General features: G+C 38.8%; 1 protein-coding gene across 1 annotated transcript in view; it reads right to left on the reverse strand.

The window, feature by feature from the left end:
- Window positions 1–15,894, reverse strand: part of PPM1E (protein phosphatase, Mg2+/Mn2+ dependent, 1E) — a 39,372-nt gene that overhangs the window by 7,332 nt on the left and 16,146 nt on the right. Inside the window, exons 2-4 of the mRNA XM_010861717.1 lie at window positions 13,211–13,329; window positions 6,979–7,178; window positions 1,586–1,774 (exon numbers count right to left, since the gene is read on the reverse strand). Coding sequence (XP_010860019.1) covers window positions 1,586–1,774; window positions 6,979–7,178; window positions 13,211–13,329 — 508 coding nt within the window. The remainder of the gene's footprint in view (window positions 1–1,585; window positions 1,775–6,978; window positions 7,179–13,210; window positions 13,330–15,894) is intronic.

The following is a 15,894-nucleotide window of genomic DNA, read 5'->3' on the forward strand; positions in this document are numbered from 1 at the left end:
GACTTGGCCTAAATTAGAACCAGTGCATCAAGGGTGGTAACAGGCCTCTCGCATCCAGTGAGAAAACAACTTCTCATTTTCCCTATACAGGGAAGGTTTGTTATAAATCCTCACCCACCAATAAAATGTCTTCCCACACAGAATGTTCAACACCTCAGCCCCTGGAACACATGATAAAGACACTTGAGTGCATATGCCCCAGAGGGAACAGGAGGCAGGGCCGCCGCGCAACAGGAATAGCTGCTGCTTTCTCCCCAGCAGTTAGCAGCACATGGAAGCACGAGGAGGAGCGAAGGAACTGCTGAGACGAACCTAAATTATTCAAGAGAACTGTTGGCAAGACCAAGAGACAGCTAGAATCACTGGCAAAGCAAACGAGGTGAACGTGGTCAGGAAGAAAGCCATGATTCTGAGGACACAGAAGGAAAGGGATACAACAGAGGATGAAGACGACAAGGGTCGATGATGACAGGCCAGCTCGCAGGGTCAGGTCATGGCCTCAGTCCCAGTGAAGACAGCCGGCAGCTGGCCTCCCCCCGAGACTGGCCGAGTCTGAGGGCAACAACTGTGTTTTGTTTTCTAGCCCACCTCTATCTGCAGAGCCCAGTGGTTACTGTTGTTGGGTTTGTGTATTAGTCTATACCTGGGGGGCAGGTGGGGACACAGAACACTGCCCCTGCTTAACAACTGAGCAGAGCTGAATTACTGCTTAGTCAATTCCAAGCCCCATGATTGCCCTATAGCGTAATGAGATCAAAGAAATGGATTAAAGGATTACCCTGTTCTGTCCAAGTCCATTTCAAAAAGAGTTAATGCTTAAGTCACAGGGCAGGGGTCTTATTTTTCTGTGTGTATATAATTCTGCAATTGCTTTTTAAAATTAAAAAAAAATATTCTCTTTCTGTTGGTCCCTAGTTGGAAATGAGTATAAAGTCCTGTAGTTAATTATGTACCAATGCCCAGAATGATAATTAGATTAAAATCTTTACTTTTAGATCTTAATATAGCCCCTGTCATTCATTCAGAGTAAAACCTTAGGTCTGATTAACCTTAAGAAATTGGGACGTGAGCTCTGACTTTTCTTCCTGTTAAGAGAAAACCAGTTCAAGGAGCATCTAAGGATTCACTCTCTCCAGGCAAAAGTTTTCCTCAAGAGATACACAGCGAACACTGCCAACCCATTCAGAACCAAATGCATGGAGAAATCCCAGCTTCTGTTTCCTTTTTAGACCATTGTTTTAATCACCATATTCAGATTTTGTCAGCAAAAGTCTGCTTAGAGAGCTGGTCCTGGTGTGAAACTGACAGGCAATGGTGAATAAGATAAAACTCACCTGCCAAATCCAGCAGCCTCCTGGCTTTTTAGAAAATTATAGCTTGGAGATTCTCTACAGTACGTCATAGCACCCCACTAAATCTATCCCTAAAGAGGGAATTAGGCCTACAACAGAATCAAGAACGTAGTTTGGAAGAGAGCTTTAAATAATGTCTATCACAAAAGAGAAAATCCAAAACAGCCCTTTAGCCACAGAACAAGTGAGCTCAGCCAGCGTATCGCGGCTGGCCTCCTGTGAAAGCAGCATACCTCCCTGGCGGCCTTCTGGACAAAGCGCTCGTCGGTGACGCGGAAGGCTCGGCACAGGGCCTCGGCTGGGTCGTGGGGGAACGTCTCCTGGCGCACTAGGTTCACGTGCAGGTGGATGGACGCGTAGATGGCAGCATCCACTCCCCCGTGGCCGTCAAACACAGCAAAGTAAGCTTGTTCTTCCTGGTCCTGTCCATGGAAACACAGACGCAGTTCAGGGAGTTAAGGTGTGGCGCGCCTCAGATGAGCCAGTCCCCTGCACGGCTGCCCATCCTCCTCCACCGCCTTGTCACCCGGATTATGAGACTGAATGTTTCCCTTCTCTGACGTGCCTGATCCATGGCTAAAATACCTGCAATATCAGGGCATCTGTGTTTACACACCAGAACACTGGAACACATCATGCCCAATTAGCTCAGGCTGAAGTGCCCTCTCTCACTGTGAAAGCTGTTGTCTTGTACCATGGAAACCACCCACATCCATTTGCTGCGAAGTTGCTGTTACAAGTTGTGAGGAGGGGGAGGAAAGAGAAGGGAGGGGGAGGAGTTGAGCAAAGGCTGTTCTGGATTGAAGATGTTTGTCAAAATGAAAATATTTAAATAATAAATTAGAAACTCAGGACAATAGGAAATAATTGGCCTTCCAAGCACAAGGCCAATTATGTTTGATTATTTAAAATACACAGATAATGAAAGCATACACATACTTCTAAACTGTAATATTGGCTTCATAAATCATTCATGATCACATTGTATTCTCACCATAAATAACGCAGTCTCTAAACAGGCTACACAAACTTGAACGTCAGATGTCTACATGCCCTGTAGCCTTGTCCCCTAATCAAGATGTCGCTTCACATTTCCCTGCCCACTCAGTGCTCGAAGCTGTAGAGCAAGTGCCAGAGGAGGGTCTTCCAAACCTGTGATTTACCTCGACACAGGACGCCTAATCACGAGATTACGTTTAACTCAGTAAGAACTCGTTTTTTCTTTCTCTTCAACTCCAGTGTTTAAATCTCAGCTCTGGCTCACTTAGACGAGATCTGTAACTCACTGAACTCTCACTGAGCCCTGTGATTCTTTTAGGCAACACTATGTAAGGATTTTCATTTGGAAGTTTTGACTTCTTTGGGCGCTTGCAGAGTTCAGCTGAGTCCAGACCCTGTCATTCAAAGTAAATAAAATATACCAAGTAAAGCAAGACATGAAAACAAGGCAAGTATTCATCAATAGGTGAGTGAATAAAGGAAATCTGTATACACACACACACACAACGGAATATTACTCATCCATAAAAAAGAATGAAATTCTGCCATTTGCAGCAATATGGATGGACCTAGAAAATACTATGCTTAGTGAAATGTGAAGAGGCAAATACTGTATGTAATCATTTATATTGGAATCTAAAAAATAAACCAAACAAATGTATATAACAAAATAGACACAGACTCACAGATATAGAGAACAAATTAGTGGTAACCAGTGGGGAGGGATGAGATAGGGATATGGGGAGAGAGATATAAACTACTATGTATAAAATAAATTAAGCAACAAAGATATATAACACAGGGAATTATAGCCATTATCTTGTAGTAACTTCTAATGGAATATAATCTGTCCAAACACTGAATCACTGTGCTGTACACTTGAAACTAATATAGTATTGTAAATCAATTATATTTTAATTTTTAATAAATGGATAAATAGGTATGGTATGTATGTATACACACACAATGGAATAGTACTCAGCCACAAATAAGAATAAAATGTTGCCAACTGCAACAACGTGGGTAGACTTGGAGGGTATTATGCTTGGTAAAATGAGTCAGGGAAAGACAAACACTGTACTGTATATTATCACTTATGTGAGCAATCTAAAAGATAAAACAAATGAGTACTACAAAGCGAAAACAGGTTCACAGATCCAGAGAACAAACTACTGGTTACCAATGTGGAGAGGGAAGTGGGGAGAAGCAAGGTAAGGGTAGGGGATTAAGAGACACAAACAACTATATATAAAGTACATAAACTACAAGGATATAGCATATAATGCAGGGAATACAGCCAATATTTTATAATAACTTTAAATGAGCTTTAATCTATAAAAATTTCAAATCACTATGTTGTATACCTAAAACTAATACTATAAATCAACATATCTCAACAAACATTTTTATTTAAAAAAATGACAGTAAATTAAAAAATATATATTTATCTAGTTGGCTACCCCAGGTATTAGCTGCGGCACACAGGATCTTTGATCTTCATTGCAGCACGTAGGATCTTTAGTTGAGGGGTTTGGACTCCTAGTTGTAGCACGTGGGGTCCAGTTCCCAAACCCAGGCCCCCTGCTTTCGAAGCGAGGTGTCTTAGCCACTGGACCAGCAGGAAAGTCCCCAACAGCAGTAATTTTTTAAAATGTACTCATTTATAAACAGCTCAATTGGCAGGGTAAGGGTAAAATTTAAAATAGCATATGTAAGCAGTTTTTAAATGATTAGTGAGCGGATATGGGATCATCACAAAGAAGAAGGGAGCAATAATAGTTTCATGTGGGCATGAAAATATACTTTAAACAACATGAGATTGGTAAAGAGATTCTTAAACAATATAACATCAGAAGAAACAAAGGAGCCAACAGGATCTCTTCTTTAAAAAAAAAAAAATACTGGTATCTTCCCTGTTATAAAGATAATGGGTCTATGGAAGAAACCTAAATGTCCATCGACAGATGAACAGATAAAGATGTGGCAGGGGGAGTGCGCGTGTGTGGTGGAGTACTACTTAGCCATAAGAGAAGTGAAATGACGTAATTTGCAGCAACAATGATGGACCTAGAGATTATCATATTAAGACAAGTAAGTCAGAAACACCAACACAGTATGCTAACACATATGTATGGAATTTAGAAAGATGGTAACAATAACCCGGTGTACGAGACAGCAAAAGAGACACTGATGTATAGAACAGTCTTATGGATTCTGTGGGAGAGGGAGAGGGAAAGGGTGGGGAGATTTGGGAGAATGGCACTGCAACATGTATAATATCATGTATGAAACGAGTTGCCAGTCCAGGTTCGATGCACAATACTGAATGCTTGGGGCTGGTGCACTGGGATGACCCAGAGGGATGGTATGGGGAGGGAGGAGGGAGGAGGCTTCAGGATGGGGAGCACATGTATACCTGTGGCGATTCATTTCGATATTTGGCAAAACTAATACAATACTGTAAAGTTTAAAAATAAAATAAAATTTTAAAAAAATCAACATTCAAAAAAAAAATTTGTATGCAAATTAAAAAAAAAAGAGACAAATACCATGTAGTGTCACTTATATGCAGAATCTAAAATGTGACACGAATGAACTTATTTACAAACAGAAAACATCTCACAGACACAGAAAACGAATTTGTGGTTACCAAAGGTGTGGGAGAAGAGTGAATTAGGAGTCTGGGATTAGCAAATACAAACCGTAAACTGTAATATATAAAACTGATAAACAACAAAGTCCTGCTGTATAGCACAGGGAACTATATTCAACATTCTATAATAAACCACAATGCAAAAATCTGAAAAATAATATAAATATATATTCTTCAGGATAGTTATATATATATAAATAAATGAATCGCCTTGCTGTAGGCCAGAAACTAACACAACATTGTAAATCGACTATCTTTCAATTAGATAATGTATGTTTATTTGGACTAATAAAGAAGTGTATGCTGTTGTTCAGTCACCCAGTCACGTCTGACTCTGTGACCCCATGGACTGCAGCACACCAGGCTTCCCTGTCCCTCAACATCTCCCAAAGTTTGCCCAAGGTCACGTCCATTGCTCAAGGTCATGTCCACTGCATGGGTGATGCCATCCAGCCATCTCATCCTCTGATGCCCTCTTCTCCTTCTGCCCTCAATCTTTCCCAGCATCAGGCACTTTAAGTGTATAGATGGAAATAAATATATCTAATACAACCATCCACAGATAACCAGTCTTTTTTCTATAAATTTAATAAAATAAAATTAGAATCATAATGTACATAATTTTTTTACCTTGCTTTTTGTCACTTACCGTATCACTAGCATTTCCCCCATGTCATTAAGTATTACTCAAAGACATTATTTTAAATGGATATGTACTATTCATCTTACAAGCATATCATAGCTATCATTTCCTATATAAGACTTAGATCATTTCCGATTTTTTATTATTGATAATGTTGTGTAAAACATTTATGACAAACAAAATATGTAAGCATCTTCTGCTTCCTTGTAATATAAAATCAAAACTGAAATTATCAAAGTGTGTGAAAATTTATACAGTTCTAAATACATGTTGCCCAACTGCCCTCAAAGTCTGTTTCCTTATAGCCAAGAGCTCCTTGCTGAGTTAGGCCTTTGGGTTGATTTTTGAGGCAAAATGAAAACCAACCGGGTTAACAACGAGTAATGATGCCCTCGAACCTGAGTACAATCTTCAAGGGTGCAGTGATTTAAGGACTGTTTATCACATTATGGCCTTTAGGCGTTATATTTGCATGGGCGTGGTATCAGCTGATCTGTACTGTAAAATAAGCACCAGTCACCAGCCCACCGTCACTGCTTGACAGTCAGCTACAATTTAACTTTAGCTGCTAAGGAAACAGTGTGCTTTGTATAAATCCCTACACTGTAATTTTAAAGTTATGGACTTGAGTGAAGAGGCAAGTGACAGGCACAGGAAACAAACCTACCTCTGTTTGCATTAACATAATAGAAAAAGAAGAGGAAGATAACAAGAAAATGGTTATTAAGCTGACAAGGCTCATATGATCCAATTTGTCAGTCACAGAGATTCAGGAAAAGTAATTCCGGCTACTTTCCTATCTCAGAAACCAAGATTTTAAAAACAGTCACATGAAATCAGAAAACTATCTTAGTTTCAAATTCATTCTTTGAAGTTTGTATTTTGTGTTGCTTCAGCAAAATAGTAATGTGGGAACTCAATAGACAATGTTTGATTATACTATAGAAATAGCTTCCTTTAAAAAACAGCTTTATTGAGATGTAACAGTTTTCTTTTTGGTTTGTATGTTTATAGAATGTCTTTGGAAGGTTACACAAGGGCTGGTAATTTGCCTCCACAGAAGGGATCTGAAGTGTCTGAGAGACAAGGATGAGACTGGGGTTTTTATTTTCCAATTCTAACCATGTGAATGCAATACCTGTTTAAAAAGCATGAAATAAATATCCTGTTCCTTGTAATGGAAGAAGCAAGTCGGCGCCACTTTGCCCTGAGTCCTATCCCAAGCCATCAGAGATGTGATTACAGTTTATTACAGCTTCTCTTATTAGAAAACAGGTCTGTGACGGGGTTTTAGTTTTCAAATTTCGTGACACTTCAGAAGTGCCTTTTACCTCTAGGTTGAAGAGCATGTTAAAGTCCGGGATGCAGACATGCTTGTCCTCCATTTTCCTCCGCATGTTTTTGATGGCATGGATTGATGTCTCATAATAAAGCTGGGGTCTCCTGCGGAGAGGGAAGTCTTTCACCCAGCTGCAGCAAATCTCGTGTAGTTTGCTGAAGACAGAACGGGCCAATTTCACTGTCTCAATCTCTGTGAAAGAAACAGAAACCCCCGATGAAGCGCCTGGTAAAACTGCTTTTCACTCGCCTGCCTAGGAGAGACAGAAGTAGGTCACCTTAGTCAAGTTCCTCCTTAGGAGAAGAAATCCTTCCTTCTCAAGAGAAATGAAACGTTGCTTCTGAAGAGAGAAAATGACAACCTGTCTGATAGAAAATCATCAGCCAGCAGCTGCCACTAAGACACCCTTATGTCATGAGGAGAAAACCTCTGAGCAGGGCTGGATCTATTCCTAGGCTGGAGTCCTTCCAGCCTGTGAGGTGCTCTGGCCATGCCATCTACTTCTGAGTACTTTTGTTTGGCTGCCAAGGTTATCATCTGGAGACCCACGCCCCCTGTGCATAGGAAACGACTGAAATATGAACAACGATTATCCAACGAATTAGAATATGAAAGGCTTATGAAAATATTGTTTAGTTACAAAGTACAGGAATAAGAAGGGTTTACTTTGACTACTGTTTATCTTAGTCTCTTTCTTTCCTCATCTCTTCCTTTATCTTACTCTAGTTTCCTTTCTTTCCTGTAACTGATCATAATTCAGAGTTGAACTATACATTTTTTTGTTATTTGATGTATTTTTTAATTAAAGTTTTGGGCAGTAGCTTATATAGTTTTACCAAAAGGTTAACAAATGAATCTTAAAAGTTCGATATTTCTCTAAGGAAAATGTACTTTACATTCGTCTATGTGTGTAACCCTAGACTGAACAAAGCAGACGCCAACAGAGGATTCTTCACCCTAGACTACTGAGTCTCCTACTTGGCCCATTCAGTGGAGTAGACTAGCTCACTTCTGAGTCTCCCTGCGTCCCTCAGTGGATGGACAGATGTGTAAGCTTTCAAGGAACACTGACGAGTACTCAGGAGACTGCATCTCACATCATCTCCACTCAAGCTGTCCTCTACTCAAGTTGCAGCAGTTGAAATAACCAAGGGAAGATTAGGTTTTCCCAGGCCAGTATTTTAGAAGCTCCCTCTATATCCCAGTGAAGTCAAGTGAAAGTCACTCAGCTGTGTCCAACTCTTTGCGACCCCATGGACTGTGGCCCACCAGGCTCCTCTGTCCATGGGATTCTCCAGGCAAGAGTACTGGAGTGGGTTGCCATTCCCTTCTCCAGGGGACCTTCCCAACCCAGGGAATTGAACCTGTGTCTCCTGTATTGCAGGCAGATTCTTTACTGTCTGAGCCACTAGTAATTTAGAATTCTCGAAACAACTCTTTTTCACTTTACTAAGTCAGATACAGCTTGACAGGCTGAGAAGATGTGTACCAGATGGGCAATGGTTGCACACGCCTCTTCGGATCTAGAGCACAAATCTCAAAGAAGAGAGACTGTGTGTTCTAGAATGGCCTGGGAACTGAGATTCCCTTTTTTTTTTTTTCCCTCATTCTTTACCCTGCTACTGCCTTAATCTGTAACTTTACCTGTTTTCTTATTCAAAATTCTTTTTTAAATGACTGTATTCAGAAAGCTGGTCTCAAGGTTTTTGCTGCTTTTATTTTCCTCACTGACACAGTACAGGGTGGCAAACCATGTATGTGACTTTGTCCCCTTTGCCATTTTTATATAACTGAAAATCAAGAGTACATTTGGAAGAGAAAAAAAGTTCAAAGAGCAAAAGAGGTGTGTATAAGAGGGAAAAACTGAGGCCAGTAGACAACCTAACATTTTGATTATTTTTAGCAACTCCAATCTTTTTGTTTGTTTAAAACACCAGTTGCCAGAGACTGTCTCTTTCAGCCAGCAATTACCTATTTCTATCACTTTCAACCCATCTGGTCTCTGCAACAATATATTGCCCCAAATCTAGACTGTTTATTTAGGTCTGCATTTGACTCAAACACAAGGGAAGACTGCAAAATAATACGTGAGTTCAGAAACTTTCAGGGAGCATGGGGTGAGATGAAACAAATGACTGATATTAATTATCAGGATAGTTTCCAGATTCTCAGATAATAATATAAAACATATCATATTTTGGTTTATTACTTTTTATCTTACTATATAGACCTCTACTGTCCAACAGAGTAGCTTACTAGCTACATGTGGCTAGTTAACTTTAATTAAAATGACATAAAATTTAAAACTCAGTTTTTGGTCACATTAGGTATATTTCAAGTACTCAGCAACTATATATAGCCAGTGGCTACCACACTGGACAACATGCAGATAGAGAACATTTCCATCATGTCTACTGCACAGCCCTGGTGTAGGCAGATTAAACTGGTCAAGGGAAACAATACAGCTTCCTCTATTATTTAGTAACCTGCTAGATCTGTCTTTGTTCACGCCATCTACTACAACTCTTATCACATTTTTAAACAAAAGATAACATTTACTGAGTATCTGCTACATTCTATGTCTCTGGAACATTTCACTAACAGGTAATACCACTCTCAATCCCAGGTCTATCTGACTCACACCATGCTCTACTTTTCCCAAGTTAGATTGCACATGGACACTGTATTTTAACTGTCCTTGATTAGTCATAGTATAGTACCTAGCAGATAGCAGAAGCTCTAAAGATGTTGACTAAATAAATGAATATGCAAACTTATAAAATTAAATAACCACTAATAAAGTGTTTGTATGCTTCTTGGTTGGTAATTCTGCTTCCTTGATCTCTCCAACTGTTTCTGCAATGATGCCATTCTTTAAAAATTACTGTAATTCTAAACCATGCTTTAATATAAGGAGGACTGGCTTTTCTATTATTATTAACTTTAGAGATGGCACCTGGGTAGTTCAACGTGTTTATTCTTCCAGAGGAACTACTTTGCCAAGTTTGTGGGGGAAATATGTTGCCATTATGTTTGGGATCACACTGAATTTACGGAGTTATGTGGAAAAAATTGACTTCTTTTTCATATTAAGTCTTATTCAGGAACAAGTTATACTGTTTCATTAATTGAAATCCACATATGTCCTATTTCTTACTGAATTTATTCCTAGTTATTTTATTTGCTATTTTGAGTCAGAATTTTGTTTTAATGTGTTACTTGGCACCTAGCAAACATTCCTCTTTCTCCCAGGAATACTTTCTTTTCTACTCTCAGTCCATGTGTCTAGGGGTAAAATGTGATTCGGGTCTAACCATTTAGAGACCACATTTCTCTGGCCATAGTTATTGGTTCAGGAAAGGGAAATAACCCAAGATGGACTGATTAGAGTGAGTCCTGTGCCTCATGTAAGAGCAACTGAGTAAAGTTACTCTTAGTTTCCTGCTTGATTTGAACCTGGGCAGATGAAGATCTGATGTTCCTAGCAGTGGTTTTGCCATCCCAAGGAGCCTGAAAATAAAATCCAAAGGAGAGAGTAGAGCTGAGAGCTGGAGAAATGCCGGGTCTTTATGACATCATGTGAAGCCTTGAATCTAGTTGTGTAGCCCTTATCTTGAAGGATAGCCAATGAATTGTTTTGCTGAAGCCAGTGGTTACTTGCAACTAAAAAATTCTTGAGTATATACTCTAAACATGCATACTAGGTTTTTGGTTTAAGCCAAATTTTGTCCTACAATGTCCAGTGCTATTTTATTAAGTATATTTTAAAAATTAGAAATAAATATTAAATTTTACCAAATGCTTCCTTAGAGATTATTCTGTTTTTTCCTTTTCACCTATTAATATAAAAATTATGCTAATAAATGTCCCAATATTTTTTTTCACTGCTGTTTCCTCAGCAGCATAGTGCTAAGCTATAGTAGGCCCTCAATAAAATACTCATCAAATTGTTGTACTAAGTATACAAACATTTCACTTAAGATTTTTCACAATGATTAAGACTCATCTCTCATTTCTTGGTTCTGTCTCAGCCAAGTTTAAGTATGACTGTTATGCTATGCAAATTTTCCTCTTTCCTCATATAACTGGATAATTTATTTAAAAAAGCAATGGAATTATTGTCTTTGATTGTTTGAAAACATTCACCTATAGAATCATCTACTCTTTTTGTCCTTTTTGCCAATCTTCTCAATCTCTTTCTGCTTAAAGCTTTATTAATTTGTATATTTCTAGATAATACCCAGGTTTTCAAATTTATTAATATAAAATTTTCATAATTCTTTTAATATCCTCTATATTAGTGATCATTTTCACCTTCTTATTTTTAATTTTTACATTAGGATATTTTACATTGATTTTAGGTTGTCCGGACAGGAGTTATATCTGTCAACAGAAATGCAAGGTTATTTAACAAATATTCTGTTAGGGATGGCATAAACATAAGAAGAACTTTAAGGTAAAGTTTCTTTAGGTCTGTTTTTGGAAACACCTAGGAGGAGAGTCACACGGCATTTTGGTGGGGACTTCCGTGCCTTTAAGGCAACGACAGCAGGCATTACTCAATATGTTCATTCCCACTCTGCGGTACGGATAAACACAATATGCCCTGTAGAGATTCTCCACTTAGTGATTTGGGTTAAACAGATTAAGGACATGCAAATAGTCTGGAACTATAATAGACCATTCTGAATCACAGCAGTGGCATGGAGACATTACTGGGTAATCTCTTGGAAAAATATAAAATCAGGATGACTAATGGTATCCACTAGAAGAAAATCCCTTCCTTTCACATTTGCTATCTTACAGGGGTTCAGAAAATTCTTCCAACCTAGGTACGTAGGGCAACACTTCAGTCTTAGGTATTCTCCTTGTATAGGAAGTGGTGTAAGAACATCAGTATATAAATAATTGCTGCTTAAAATGGAAAAATAAAATCAAATAAAAAAGGATGCAAAAAAGAGAAAATTGTCCAAGGTAGCAGTCCACCCCCTCACAGCTGTAAATTACTCATCAGTCGTTAATGTCAGTGTACTGATCTGGAGCTGAGTCAGCCATCACCCTGGCTGCAGTGAAGCAGAATTTAATCTCCCTCATCTTTTCATTACAGGGCTTTTACTTCATGCATCAGTACGAGAGGAAAGACCAATGCTTTGCAGCAGGAATTCCATCCAGCTTGACTCTGGAAAAATTTGGTTCCAAGTGAATCAATTACTCTCAGTAAAAACAAGAGGAATTCCTTCCTTGCCAATTTTCTACCAAAAATTCTCTAGAGAGATGAAGGAAGAACAGGAATGTTTATTTTTATATCTGCCTCACATTCTCTGGAATCTAGCTGCCCTAATTCATTAATATATGTTTTGCTCCCTCTGTCCCATGTTTAAAGGCAAATGCTTAAAATAGAACAAATAGAATGAAATATTAAAATTCCTAATGCCCTAGTTTTTACAAAAATTGGTATTTTTAATATGTTAAATATGTATAAGCCTAATACATTAATAAACATACCTTCATTAATAAACATTCTCATAATTTAACTGAAAAAAAGATGCCCATGCAATTAAATCACATAATTGTCATAAAGAGCTCTATTTATTGGTAGATGTAAAAAAATTGTAAATAATTTTCTTTACGTATTTATATTCTCTCTGGCCCTGCTGGGCCCCCTCGCTGCACGGGCTCTCCTCTAGCTGTGGCGAGCAGGGCTGCTCTCTAGTTGCGGTGCACGGGCTGCTCGCTGGGCTGGCTTCTCCTGTTTTGAAGCCACCAGGGAAGCCCGGCAGACATCAAATTTAATAGGATTAATGAGAAGTTTTGTAACAACCGATCTCCTGAATTTGTATATCTGAGTTTTTTAGATGAATTAAAACTTTAAAGTATGTTTTTCTCAAACTACCCTTCCCTTCACTTATTCATCTTTTCTGTTGTGTCTTCACATTTCTCCCTTCTGTTCATTTACCTAGATATTATTTATGATAACATATTGTTATCATAATCTCCTGCTCCGGTTACCTGCACATGGCTTCAAAATATGCCTGTATTTTCCCTTTCTACTTTTACTGATTAGTTTGAAAAAACATGTTTCTGAAGTTTTTCTCTTGCTACCACTATAAAATATCAACCAGTGGGTAAACATAATTAGATACAGTATTCTGTAGATAATTTATGTGGATTGTTCAACAGAAAATTTCAATATTTTAAAACAAATATTGTAGAAAGGTACTTGCCCACAGTCCCTTCTGTGCCATCCATCTCCTTTGGGATATAATGTGCAGAAAGATCACTCTGAAGGACTTCGTCTGATGTGGCTCTGGCTAGAGCGGCAGCCAAAAAGGAAGGGCAGTTACTGAAAGAAAACAATAAACGGCTATTCAGCAAGAATTAGAAACATCCCATCTAAAATTACTACTAATTACTTTATTATTAACATATTGTTTCAAAACAAAATTATACCTTTAAACAACAATCGATGCACATTTCTTGAGAAGATATCATATGCTATGCACTTTGCCAAGGCACTGGGTATATACTGGTGAATTAACACAGACATGGCCCCTGACCTGGTGGGGCTTACAATCTGGTTAGGGAGACAGATGACGACTAAGTAAACAAATAGGATATAATTTTGAGTTGGGATAACCTTTATAAGGGAAACAAATAGGATAGAGTGCATTAAAGAGAAGTATCTACTTAGAATAGTCAGGAATGCCTTGCCTTAAAGGATGAGAAAGACTCGGTTATATGGGGGTGGGACTTGGGGACAGTATTCCAGGCAGAGAAAGCAGCACGTGTGCAGACCCTTTCTGAGAGCAAGGTATGTCTGATGAACCGGAAGAAGCCCAGAAAGATGAAGTATAGCAGGTAAGGGGGAGAGTGATGAGGAGTAAGGTCAGAGGAGCCGAACAGGCCAGTTATATGGATCTCTTGGATGGTAAGGAATTTGGATTTTACTTGAAGTGCAGGGGGAAGTCACTGATGATTGTAAGCAAGAGAGGGTCATAATCAGATATGTTAAATAAAATACGTTGCCTGCTGTCAAAGGGAACTGGCAGGGAGCACGAATGAAGGAGAGCGATCAATAAGGAGATTGTTGTAATCCAGATGAGATTCTTTAAAAAGTGATTGTATTTTAGAGAAAGAAAATATAGAATGTGATTATTATTGTATGCAGAGGTGAGAGAGAGAGAAAAGAATCAGCCTGAGTTTTAGGTTTTGGCCTGTGCCACGAGGTAAATGGTGGCATCATTCACCTAGATGGAGAAAACAGGAAAAGACAGATATGTGGAGGAAAAGGTTAAAGGAGAAAATGAGAATTCATTTTAGCCATGTTAACTTGGAAAAAATTTCTGCAATATCCTAGTGAAGGTGTCAAATGGTTAATTATATATTTTAGTGTGGAGCTAAGAGATGTAAGGAAATTTGGAAGTCATGAATGTATGAATGGTATTTAAAACTAGAGAGATAAAGGGGAATTCTCTGGTGATCCAGTAGTTAGTACTCCGCACTTCCACTGCAGGGGGCAGAGGTTCCTTTCCTGGGTGGGGAACTAAAGATCTCACCAGCTGTGCAGTGTAGCTTAAAAAAAAAAAAAAAATTCAACTATGGAAATAGAATAGGTCACATAGAGAAAACAAAAAGAGAGAACTGCTATGGACCAGTGACTTCTGTGTGCCTCTGTTTCCCCTCTTTGGAAATAGTAAGTACCTCCCCAATATACCCACTGTATGTTGGGTAGTGGCAGGGAAGGGGTAGATAATATGCCTCTACAGTCCCTAAGTATCCAAATCAAATGGAACTATACTCAGGGAGCTGTCATCAAGAAATTATACCCAAGGAATCTCATCTGGACCTGACTTCACTGAGATTCTGAACCTCAAGCCTGAGTCTGATGCCATTAAGGGATGAAATTTTGGGAGACTCTGAGGGGAGGGGTGAAGGTTTTTTGCATGTGGTAGGGATACGAATTGTGTGGCCAGAACAGACTGGCAAATTGTTTTTCTAAAAGAGATCACAGCAGTATTTCTGGTGCTACGTGCTCTTTAAGAACCTTACCATTACACATGAAAGTGAATGAGCCTTTGATGAAAAAAGAAGTGGCCAAAGTGATGCCGTGTGGCTTCTGAGGTTTGGTCATTAAAGGCTGCATGACTTTCCCCTGGCTTTCTCGTCTCTCTTCCTTCACTTTCTCCTTTTCCTCCCCCTCCTCCTTCCCTTCCCCCTGGGACACAGACAGGTTCATGTGGGTGTTAGCTGAGGCTTCCAGTCAAGAGCTATTATTATCAATTGCTTGACATGGTAACAGCACAGACCTTCAGAAGATACCAGTACCAGCCTGAATCTTCCAGCTGAGGCCCCAGACATTATGGAACAGAGAAAGCTGACCCTGCTTTGTCCAGTCTTATGCTCAAAGAAACTATGAGTATAATTAATGATTGTTTCATGACGCTAATTTCTGTGCTAATTTGTTACATGGCCATAATAACTGAAAACCCAACATTTAGAAGCTTAGTGGAAGATAAGGAACCTATAAACACTGAAAAGAAATAGCAAGATAAGTAAAAGGCAAACCAAAGGAGTAGAATATCTGAGTGAAGGAATTGTCAATTCCATCAATACTACTGAGAAGTCCGACAAGGGGAAATTAGATACAGAATTTAATAACATGTAAATAGATCATCACTGACTGGGTGCCAAGACAATTCAATGGGGGAAAATAGTCTTTTCTACAAATGGTGCTGGAACAATTGTGATATTCACACACCAAATAATCAACTTAGCCTCTTTCCTTACACCATGTACAAAAATTTATTCATGTAAATAAATGTAAGTGTTAAACTATTAAAATCTTAAAATCTATTTAAACTATTAAAATATTAAAAGAAAACATAGGGGACTTCACTGGCAGCACAAT

Source organism: Bison bison, unplaced genomic scaffold (genome assembly GCF_000754665.1).
Source record: "Bison bison bison isolate TAMUID 2011002044 unplaced genomic scaffold, Bison_UMD1.0 scf7180017864472, whole genome shotgun sequence".
NCBI lineage: Eukaryota > Metazoa > Chordata > Mammalia > Artiodactyla > Bovidae > Bison > Bison bison.